At 43.4% G+C, this 12111-nt stretch overlaps 1 protein-coding gene across 1 annotated transcript; it reads left to right on the top strand.

The window, feature by feature from the left end:
* The first annotated feature begins 8328 nt into the window (after nucleotides 1–8328).
* Nucleotides 8329–11566, top strand: nmur3 (neuromedin U receptor 3). Its single transcript, XM_087800989.1, has 2 exons — nucleotides 8329–9145; nucleotides 11145–11566. The coding sequence occupies exons 1-2, from the start codon at nucleotides 8329–8331 to the stop codon at nucleotides 11564–11566; spliced, it is 1239 nt and encodes a 412-aa protein (XP_087657115.1).
* Nucleotides 11567–12111: the final 545 nt, after the last annotated feature.

Below are 12111 nucleotides of genomic sequence, written 5' to 3'. Positions count from 1 at the left end.
CCAATAACACGATTACTGTACCTTTAAATACTCGTCAGTGTGTGTCTGTTTGTACAAAACTCTCTTTTCATTGAAAAATTGACATAAGAAAATGATCTTAAGCTCCGCCCACAGAAAACACTTTGTTTTTCTGGAGATTAAATCTTGTTGACCATAACCACACCCACTCTACTGTGATTGGTCACACATGGAGGTTTGTCACCGCGCGTCATAAATCCCAGAAGTCTCCACCTCCAAGGGACTCGTTGTATAAACAAAGCGGGGCGTGATTACAGCTGGCTGGAGGAGGAGTGAAGCCATTATTACGTCATAATGGACTCTCGTAACCTCTCGTTTGTCCAGATTTCAGAGCAACTTTATAAGGTTATGAGGTCAAAACATGGTCACGATGAAGGACTTACTGCATCTTGAAGAAGAAGATTCAACATTAGAAACATGTGAGTCAGGTGAGTTGGGTTTCACAGAAGTTGATCTTCCCTAACAAGTACGATACATCTTTTCACACTAAAACGCTGTTTAGTTCTGACCAGGACACGACTCTTCTGTTGGTACTTTGAAACACTGCTTGGCTGTGTCCTCCATCTCAATTCTTCTTCTTAGGCCTCGATGCTGGACCCATGTCTGATACTACGTTGGGTCACCATGGATGCCAGCGAGAGCATCATCATGTGCGTCGTTTCCTATTTTGTCTGTATTGCAATTTATACAAAAGACCTTGTGTATGGGCTTCACCACCAACAAGCTAGATAGGCAGACGGGCTGGTTTAGCTAGTAGTTTAGTGTATTTCTGGGTTAAAAAAAAAAAAGATTACATTTACAACAAAGGTTGTTGGTTTCAATAAAAATTGGATCAATAATGAATATGTCACACTAGAGATTGGAATCCAATAGGATTCCAGATCTCTGACCTGGACCCAGGCGGCTGTCCCCATGGTTACAATGTGTGTTGACGGAAGGGTAATCAGATTATTAAAATATGAAGTAATTCACCTAGAATAGTAATGGTGAATTTAGTATTGCCTATGCTGAAATTTTAGGTGTGAAATTATTCAGTCTATTTTCCAAAACATTTTGATGTAATCCCAATTTCTCTGATAAGAATTGGAGATTGTCCTGGTAGAATTCCCATTTGCACTAGGACGGATTGGAATTCCAATTTTCAGATTCCAATACAGTAGTAGGATTCCAATCTCTCCTAGTAGAGATTTGAATTCCAACCTGTACTGTGACATATATGATCTTCTGTTCTATTGATTATTACTGTCTGGAAGTTGTTTACTTTTTGAAAAAAGAACATGTTTTCTCTGAAGTCAATAAAGTTAACTGAACATATGTAACCATCTGCTGATTCGCCATTTTCACATGTCTTTCATATGCTTTTTTTTTTTTTTTTTGCTGGTCATGTTATTTTGATTTGTACCGATTTTATCTAAAGGTGGGTCCGTAAATATAAGGCCGACATTTAACTGGTCCGCGGTGCAAAAAAAAGGTTGGGCTGCTATGGTGGAGTCAGTGATGCAGAAGTAAAGATACTAGTATTTATGTAGAGACCAACGGGACTGTGACGATAATAATGTGTTCATAAGTTCTAAACAAGTGATTTATCTACAACTGTGGTAAATGAAACGATGAATTCATGTACAAATAACTGACTCAGATATGTGATACTGTATCAAATACCGCCGCAAAACATCTCCTGCTAAGTCAGTCTTTGGCTTCAGAATCCACTGACAGTAATTGGTTCGAGCGGATCTCCTGTCAGCAGGTGGATTTGGTCCTGGAAATAATGGGGCGACAGCAGGAACAACTCAAACCAAATGTTAATAACATATTCAGGGTAATTATTCACCGTCGAGCAGAAGGTGAGAACATCGGGTCATGAAAGCTGCCAGACACCCATAGATTTATTGTTGCTTGAGTGATGTTTAGACGCGAAAATCAGGCCTGGATTCAAAAGGAACCAAAAGATTTAGATTAAACCAGAGGAGAAGGTGAGAAGCCGACGGAATAAAACTGCATATTTACGAGAACCTCACATCTTTAAAGGCGCCGACGAGGACGGCTGCCTCTTCCAGTAGCTCCGCAGCAATTTCTATAATTTTCTGTTTTTTATTAATTTTTTACTATAATCTTTTTAAATGGATACTTTTGAACATGGAAAGAATCGTCTTGTTTACTCAAGAGAGGATCTACTGTCGCTGAAGTCAATGGCACGGGCTGGAGATCGCCACGAGATCCCGATCGAACTTCAGCGCCGTTACAGAGGCTGTCGGGCAGGGAAGCGGCTAAAGGCTAAGCTAACGGACAATCGGAGACGTCACAGACCAACGATCCCAACGATCACGATGGGGAACGTCAATTCACTGACGAATAAGATGGACGAGCTGTCTGCCCTCAACAACCAGCGGATCTACAGAGAGAGCAGCTTGTTGATCTTCACAGAGACGTGGCTCACTCAACTGACTCTGGACTCACTCGTGGATCTGCCTGGTTTCAGCACCATCAGAGCGGACAGAGACGCGCGCGCGTGTGGGAAGCGCAGAGGAGGAGGTCTGATCATGTACGTGAATAAACGCTGGTGTAGTCCGGGACACGTTACTGTGAAGAAAGTCTCTTGTTGTCAAGATTTAGAACTGTTGGCTGTCAGCATGCGTCCATATTATCTACCGCGTGAGTTCAGTCACGTGATCGCGCTGTGTGTCTACATTCCTCCGAGCGCTGCGGCTGCATCTGCCTGTGAGAAGATCCACACAATGACAGCTCGACTTCAGAATCAAAATCCTGACGCGTTTATCATCATCTCTGGAGACTTTAATCATGCCAACCTGGACTCTACTCTGCCTACTTTCCATCAGGCCGTGGATTGTCCCACCAGGAATAACAGGACAATTGACCTTCTTTATTCCAACTTGAAGGACGCCTACAGAGCCAAACCTCTTCCTCCACTTGGAAGGTCCGATCACAACCTGGTCCACCTTCAGTCACAGTACACTCCTCTGGTGCAGAGACAGACTGTGACCACTAAGACAATCAGAAAGTGGACACCAGCTGTGGAGGACGCCATCAGAGACTGCTTTGAAACAACAGACTGGGATGTGCTGCTGAGGTCTCATGGTGAGGACATCGAGGGACAGACACACTGTCTAACAGATTATTTAAATTTCTGTTTGGACGTTGTCGCCCCTACTAAGACTGTCCGCTGTTACCCTAATAATAAACCGTGGGTAACAAAGGAGGTCAAGGATGTCCTTAACAGGAAGAAAGTGGCATTCAGGAGCAGAGACAGGGATGCCATGAGGTCAGCTCAGCAGGAGGTGAAGCGATGCTTGAAGGAGGCAAAGGACACCTACAGGAGGAGGTTGGAGGAGAAGCTGAGCCGAGAAGAAATAAGAGAGGTCTGGGATGGTGTTAAAACCATCACTGGACACAAGACCAAGGCCTCTCTGACTGCAGTGGACACGGTGGATGAGGCAAATGGACTGAACAACTTTTTCAACAGGTTTGAGCAGGTCACCTCACCCTCACTGCTGCCCGCCTCAGGACCTGCCCCACCTTCTTGTGCCCCCCCCAGCTCCACAGAACCACTTCCCAGCTTCACCCCACTCCAGGTACAGGATGTACTTCGGAGGATTCGTCCAGGGAAGGCTGCTGGTCCTGATAAGGTGTCTGCTCGACTGCTAAAGACCTGCGCTGCTGAACTAGCTGAGCCACTCCAGCATGTCTTCAACCTCAGTCTACGGCTGGGGAAAGTACCAACTCTGTGGAAGACTTCCTGTATCGTTCCAGTCCCTAAAAAGATCCGACCGAGTGTGCTGAACGATTACAGACCGGTGGCACTGACTTCGCAGCTGATGAAGACACTGGAGCGGCTGGTCCTCAAACATCTCACGCCACAAGTCCAGCACGCGCAAGACCCCCTGCAGTTTGCCTACCAGCCAGCAGTTGGTGTGGAAGATGCCATCCTTCACCTCCTGCATCGGACCTACTCCCACTTGGATAAAGGAAGTGGTTCAGTGAGAATCCTGTTCCTGGACTTTTCTAGTGCCTTCAACACTATCCAACCCACTCTTTTGCAGGACAAACTGACTAAGATGCATGTGGACCCTGGTCTGGTCTCCTGGATTACGGACTATCTTACTGATCGACCACAGTATGTCAGGCTGAAGGACATCAAGTCTGACACTATGGTGTGCAGTACAGGAGCACCTCAGGGGACAGTACTGGCCCCTCTCCTCTTCACCATCTACACTTCAGACTTCTGCTACAACTCAGAGCTGAGTCTCGTCCAGAAGTATGCTGACGACACTGCCATTGTTGGATGCATCAGGGACAACAGCGAAGACGAGTACAGGAGTCTGATACGTGACTTTGTGGACTGGAGTGAGAGGAACCACTTGCAGCTGAACACCTCAAAAACCAAGGAGCTGGTCTTGGATTTCGGGAGGTCCAGGACAAAGCCACGTCCAGTGTCCATCAGAGGCGACGAGGTGGAGATAGTGGACAACTATAAGTACCTCGGTGTGTGGCTGGACAGTAAACTGGACTGGTCCTGCAACACAGACCATGTGTATAAGAAGGTTCAGAGTAGACTGTACTTTCTGAGGAGGCTTCGTTCATTTAACATCTGCAAGAAGCTCCTCTGCATGTTCTACCAGTCTGTGGTGGCCAGTGTCCTGTTCTATGCTGTGGTGTGTTGGGGTGGAAATGTGTCCAAGAGGAGTGTCAACAGGTTGGACAGGTTGATCAGGAGGGCTGGTTCTGTGGTTGGAATGAAGCTGGACTCACTGGTGACAGTTGCTGAGAGGAGATCATTGAACAAACTACTGTCCATCATGGACGATGACAGTCATCCTCTCAGCACTGTCATCAGTGAGCAGAGAAGCAGAATGAGTGCACGAATGCTCCTACCCAGGTGCAAAACAAATAGACTCAGGGACTCATTCATCCCTCGGGCTATTAAATTGTACAATTCTGAGTTCGGGGGCAGGAGTGGAGTGAGAGTATCTGGATGTTCTGTTCCATGTTAGTCTTTGTATCTTTGTCTTTGTTGTTTTTCTTTCCTTGACCTATGTTCTTTGTCTTTGTCTTTAGACTTAGATTGTGTCATCTTGTTCTTCCTCTTTATGTTCTTCTTATTTTATTTTTTATGTATTATTTTTTATTGTTTATGAAAAATTGCTGGCTATTGTAAAAAAAACAATTTCCCAAAGGAGACCTCCTGAGGGATCAATAAAGTTTTACCTTACCTTACCTTACCTTACCTTAGAAGCTGACATGGAAATAACAGCAAACTCCAGGTGAGTCGTTGATTATTTTCACCTGCTGTTCCTTCGTGGTTACCACGGAAACCAGCAGAAAAAATGTAATCGCGAAAAAGTTTTGCGCGAAATTGACGTTTTGATGCACTTTGAATAAAACGACAAAAAGAACAAGATGAAAGCGAACACAGATTGACTTAAATGCCTCATCACAGCGCCATCTGCTGGACAGGAGGAGCACGTCTCCTAGTCAACCACAAAACATTTTCCGCTTTTACCGTAAGTTTTATAATACGTGAAGCAAGACACTTCTGATTCTTTTTTGACATTTAAAGAAAAATGCATTTCGCTGTTAAGCACATGTGTGAATTATTATTATTTTTTTATTATTTGTCGCCCAAGATTTGGGACTGAGTCACGAAATGTTGGCGTATCTTCTTTATCTTGCCTTGAAAATGAGACTTTAAATACATGAGAAAGCTTTTAAATGGTTTATATGCTTTGTAAAGGTTTTTTTAGACAAACTAACAGAACATCAGCAGGTTTAAAATAATGTTTTCAAAGGTCAAAAGATCATTAGCTCGAGCGGTTGAAATAACAAAATTGATTTTTCTTTTCCTTCAAAAACCCGGACAAGCACGTTTCTTTACCCTCCGAGGTCTTTCAGTCAATATGACACTAACCCGGAGTCATCTGCAGCTTCCAAGATTTCAAATCAAATTAATTTCTCAGGAATTAGATTTAAAAATTGACCCCTTTTCTTTAAAATCCGATAAATCTGCAGTTTTCCCCGAGCCTTGTTAAAGCTTCAATCTTTGTTATATAAATCTGCCTCATGCTGAAGCCGACTCACCGTCGAAACGCTGTTGATGCCGTAATTACAACCTCAGCTCGCTGTGTCTGGTGGGAAAGGACCTGATGGTGAAAAGGTCAATTAAAATTAATTTGCCTCACCTTTATGTTGCGTACAACTGCACAACTCAACTGCTTATTTCTGGCTGTGATTACACTAAAACAAATAAGACGATGGCAAATAAAAACAATCTTTCATCACCTCTCTCTCTCTCTCTCTCCCTCCCTCCCTCACCTACTTCTCTCCCTCCGTTCGCCACTTCCTCACATCTCGGCTGGTGTGTGCGCAGCAGCTTCTCCATCCTCGTCTGCTGCAGAGACGCTGAAAATAGTTGGAATTTCTTCCTGACAATGAGTCTGGATCGAAGGATGAGGTGAGATATTTTCTTTCGTCACTTTTATTTTGTATAGTTATTGATTCTGGTCATGTTTTCAAATCTGTAAATGATAAGAATTTTATAAACATGTTTTTTTTTTATTTACTTTTATCTAATTTACTAAAAATCTTATCATCAGTTTTTACAAACCAATTATTTCCCTTTTTTTTGTTGCAAAAATGTGTTAAAAAGGAGCTTAATCTAATTTGGGAGTTTCTTTAAAAAAACAACGATTATATAATTTAACGAACAAGAACAGTGTTGTAAGATAAACTAACCAACAATAAATAATAATAATTCAGTTGCTCCACAGTTAAAACCATGGGGTTGAGGGTTCAAATTCCCTGCTAATTCGTGGTGAGAGACACATAGAGAACATTCTTGCAACCTATTAAAATGCAGACCAACATTCAAGTGGAGGAAATCAGAGATTCCGGACATGACGTCTCGATTAATACATTAATTAAAAACACGTTTACTTAAACCTCTGAGCCACTAGCATCGTGACCTTCCTGCTGTTGAGACAGATTTATTCCCGGACTAAGGTTAGATCGCAGCTCAAAAGGTATTTCAAGCAAGAGTGCCGAAGTGACGCGTGTGCTTAAGTGACGGTTATCAGTCCCACTTAAAGCACTCCATGCTGATGACTTACGAACCTCAGTCGACCTTTCATCACCTTTCGTCTGCAAACCATTTCACAAATGATGCATTGAGGTTTTGAAAATCATGTGTCAAAGCGATTTGCTTCAAATCACAGATCTTCCCTTTGTCCACTGCAAACCTAAGGCCTGTCAAATACATCCTGCAGAGTCATTTAAGTGGTCGTTGAATAAGTCAAAAATAAAAGTAGATTCATGTTTTATTAGGGAGCTTGAAGTTTGAAGATACGTTAGATATTATTCATGTCAACAAATTTAAAGCAAATCCCAAGAAAATGTATCCAAATAACAACATTAATAGAAAGTAATTGGGAGATAAATTAGGATACACTGAAATTCAAAGACAAAACGCAATAAATGTTTTTTTCTTTTTTCAGTTTGGTATATACTAAATACACTTTTCTCGACCTGCAAACTTCAGTGTAAAACATGATTTGTTCCCTTGTGCTTCAAGTTTGACAGGTCCAGACTTACATGCACTGATTCAGATTCAAGAATGTATTTATTACATACTAGCTGAAGTAGCCCGGTGTCGCCCGGGGATTTTTAGGAAATAAAAAACATGAAATATCTGAAAAATGACGCAAAAGACTTTCAACTTTTAATATTTGATATTTGAGCAACAGTGTTCTTATTTAGTCAAAAACATTTCTCGGACTGAGAGGAAGAAAAGTAGCAGTAGCTATTGTAACAAATACTAAGGTAGTAGTTAACACGTGAGAATAATCGGGTTTTTTGACATCTGCGGACGAATAAGGCCAAAATAATCTTGTTAGTCCAGACCAGTGGCAGCAGGTGAAACTTATTCTACGTGGGGATCTTTTCCAGTACATTTCCCTGTGGTTACCATTGAAAGAATCAGTCGAAAAAAGTCTTGAATATTGACTTCATGTAGAAATCAACACCATAACTGAGCTAGTATGTCATAGCAAACTTTTACATTTTTGTATCGCTAACCATCAGGGTCGCTCATTTCCAGCGCCCTGAAACCAGGATCAGATCGGAGACAACGCTTCTCTGTTACTTTTGTGTGACTGGCTGAGCGACGTGAATGTGACGTCACTGATAGAGTCTTGAAAAAAGTCAGACTGACGCAAATAACATTTTCTGACTCAACGGTTTTTGTTTGAACTTGTGTTGTTGTGCCCCTCAGGTAAAAGACACCTCCTGTGTGACTTCATAATGGAAATCCCAGCGCAGCCTCTGAACTTCTCAACGCCGTCTACCAACAGTGGAATGCCGGCGAACAACAGCGAAATACTCTCTGACATTGACCTCCTTGAAATCCTGGGCCCGAAGCGCTCGCCCTTCTTCCTCCCAGTGACAGTGGTCTACCTCCTGATTTTCCTCACTGGGCTGTTGGGGAATCTTCTCACGTGTGCGGTGATAGCCAAACACAAGAAGATGCGCAATCCTACCAATCTATACCTGGTGAGTCTGGCCATGTCGGACCTCCTTCTGCTGGTTTTCGGGATGCCGCTGGAGATTTACGAACTCTGGCAGAACTACCCGTTTCCCTTCGGCGAGGGCGGCTGCTACTTCAAGACCTTCCTCTTCGAGACGGTCTGCTTTGCTTCCATCTTGAACGTCACAGCGTTGAGCGTGGAGAGATACATCGCTGTGGTCCATCCACTCAAGACCCGATATTTATCAACCAACCGGCGTGCCAAGCAGATCATAGGGTTCGTGTGGGTGGTGTCCATGATCTGTGCCATCCCGAACACCTCGCTTCACGGCATCTTCTACCTGCCAGAGATGCTGGAGGAATCGGCCATCTGCACCGTGCTCAAGCCCCTGTGGATCTACAACCTGGTGATGCAGATCACCACCGTCTGCTTCTACTTCATCCCCATCTCGGTGATCGGGGTCTTGTACCTGGTGATGGGGCTTCATCTGAGCAGAGAGAAGTTGCAGCTCAGCGGCCAGAGCTGCATTCATGGCAGGAGAGTGAAGATCAGCATGGAGGACGGACGGAGGAGACAAGTCATCAAGATGCTTTGTGAGTATTCTCTGTCATCTCCAGTGGAAATAAATTGCGGTGCTTCAGACAGAAACCTCCCACTTTAAACCTTTAGAGAAAAGTGTGAGTAAAGGAAGCACTTCGGCAGAAAACTGCAGGATCATGGACAGATGGACGGAAGGACTGATGGACAGAGATACAGCAAGGCAGACGGACGGACAGACAGACAGTTAAACAGTTAAACAGACAGACAGACAGACAGTTACACAGACAGACAGACACAGACAGTTACACAGACAGACAGACAGACTAAAAGACAGACAAAGAGACAGACAGTTACACAGAGAGACAGACAGAGAGACAGACAGACAGACAGTTACACAGACAGACAGAGAGACACACAGAAAGAAAGAGAGATAGAGAGAGAAACAGACAGACAGACAGACAGACAGACAGACAGACAGACAGACAGACAGACAGACAGACAGACAGACAGACAGACAGACAGACAGACAGTAAGACAGACAGACAGACAGTTACACAGACAGACAGTTACACAGACAGACAGACAGTTACACAGACAGACAGACAGTTAAACAGACAGACAGTTACACAGACAGACAGACAGTTACACAGACAGACAGACGGACAGACAGTTACACAGACAGACAGACAGTTACACAGACAGACAGACAGTTACACAGACAGACAGTTACACAGACAGACAGACAGTTATACAGACAGACAGTTACACAGACAGACAGTTACACAGACAGACAGACAGTTAAACAGACAGACAGACAGACAGTTAAACAGACAGACAGTTACACAGACAGACAGTTACACAGACAGACAGACAGACAGACAGTTACACAGACAGACAGAGAGTCTGTTGAAGACCCTGCACACACAGTTTTTCACAGTTGAGTGTCATGACTAATGATGTCATTAATGATGTCATTTGTATTGTTGTCAAGATCACGAGGACACAACTATATATATAATCCCCTCTTTTTAACTCCTATGAGCTACTATTCTTCCTATCATTATGTCTTTGTCCAAACCAATGTACCTTGAGCAAAATCACCTCTGGTAATGAGTTGACATTTTCATGGAACCCTTTCTTCCATTTCATTTTCATTTAACCTTCTATTGATTGCATTACATCATTTTCACCTGCATCTTCACTTGACTGCGGCAGAAGTTTTCAAAAGTTGTTAAAAATAAATCCATGCATCCATTTCCAGCTTCCGTGTACTTGTGATGTTCTGGATGGAACATACATGAGGCATCATTGGTGACTCACAGGCTGCCTGTGGTTGTTTGTGAATCATTCATGTAGTAACACTTCCTACAGTGATGACGCTAGGCTGAGAGGAACCACTGGTCACAGGCTACTTGAGCCCAGTTCGTAGCAGCGTGAAGAAGAAGGTCTACTCGTGGTTTGATAATACACTTCAATAACACTTCAATTGTTTGCTAGAAATCAAACAATGAGTGAAAACACTTTGCAGCTAAATGTGGACAAAACTGAAACTATGGTTATTGCTCCTGATGATAAGGTTCCAGGGTTGAGTCAGTACTTGGGTGACTTAGGTCAGTCTGTCAAACTGAGAAACCTGGGTGTTGTATTTGATAAAGACATGTCTCTAGTTCAACACTGTAGAAAACTGACCAGAAACTGTTTCCTTCAACTGAGAAAAATCTCTAAATTTAGGAAAATGTTGTCACAACAGTTCCAAAGTTCCAAATCAACAATCTGAAAAAATGTTTCGACTGTGGGAGGAAATCAGAGTGCAACATCAACACGGAAACTCAAACAGGGTTAGGGTTAGTTGCCTCATGCCTAACCTGGAAGCAAACCTGCAAACTTCTTGCTGTCAACTGTGAATACATTTCTTTGGTAATATTTTAATGTCGATGACTTCTTTTTTTAACAGAATGTGGAGACACGAGGTCTATCGACCTCTTCTTTCCTTCGCCCCAGCACCTGTGTTGAGTTGAGTTTATTTATAACTCTATTCTTTTCTCCCTCCAGCGATTGTTGTGGCGGTGTTCGGCGTCTGCTGGGCCCCGTTTCACATCGAACGCCTCCTGTGGAGTTCCATCAGCCAGTGGACCGACGCGCTTCACAATATTTACCAGTACGTCCACCTCCTGTCGGGCGTATTCTTCTACCTCAGCTCGGCCGTCAACCCCGTCATCTACAGCCTTCTGTCCACGAGGTTCCGGGAATGCTTCCGAGAGCTGGTGTGCTCCTCGTCCGAGGACAGCAACTCCGACCGAGACTCTCTCGCTTTCCCCAAGATGTCGCTCGGAACTTCTGTGTCCGGCTCCAGATCGCAGGTGAAGGCAAATACGTCCAACACTTTAGTGTCGTTTCTACCTTCGGCCACTTCGGACTCATCGATCCTCAGATGTACGATGGACGATCAGGACACCAGGACTTCGGTTTTATGACATTTTAATCCTCGATGATGAGCTTTGGTTCAGGGCAGGGTGTTGGTTCAGCCTGACAGTGTCAGAGTGGCAGCAAATATTTAAGGGTGGATTAAATATACCGTGGACTTAACAGAAATACTGGGGTAAGGTAAACAAGAAACACCTTTCAAACTACCTGCCCATGGAAACAATTGATTTCTCTTCCATTGAAAAGAAAAAGAATTGGTGGTGTTTTTTCTTTTCGGAAAATAGAAGCAGTATTTACAGCCGTGTCAAAATCAATCACACGAGGAAACAAAATATTTTAGCAGTCCAAACAAAAAGTACATTACCTAACAGGAAGTGTGAGTCTGATTTTTCTGTCTTCATCCTTTTAAGCTGAATTTATCTAAATTATCTCCGTGTTTGTCCTTCACCAAACAAATTCCAGCTTTACTCTTATTGTTGACATCGATCATCTCTGTCCCTCATTAAACACTGACATCTTTATAGTTCACAGTATCGACAAGAACATTTACCTACATTGATATTGAGGCGACCTTTTGGCGACACTTGTTGACACT

The sequence above is a fragment of the Callionymus lyra genome, chromosome 10 (assembly GCF_982586985.1).
Source record: "Callionymus lyra chromosome 10, fCalLyr1.hap1.1, whole genome shotgun sequence".
Classification (NCBI taxonomy): Eukaryota; Metazoa; Chordata; class Actinopteri; order Syngnathiformes; family Callionymidae; genus Callionymus; species Callionymus lyra.
Note: the sequence above shows the minus strand (reverse complement) of the source record. Positions and strands in the feature narration are given on the sequence as shown.

Excerpts from the sequence above, each read along its gene's own strand:
- nmur3 (XM_087800989.1), top strand. The coding sequence starts at position 8,329 with ATGGAAATCCCAGCGCAGCCTCTGAACTTCTCAACGCCGTCTACCAAC. Across the intron at positions 9,146-11,144 it reads ACAAGTCATCAAGATGCTTT|CGATTGTTGTGGCGGTGTTC; the intron begins GTGAGTATTCTC and ends TTCTCCCTCCAG.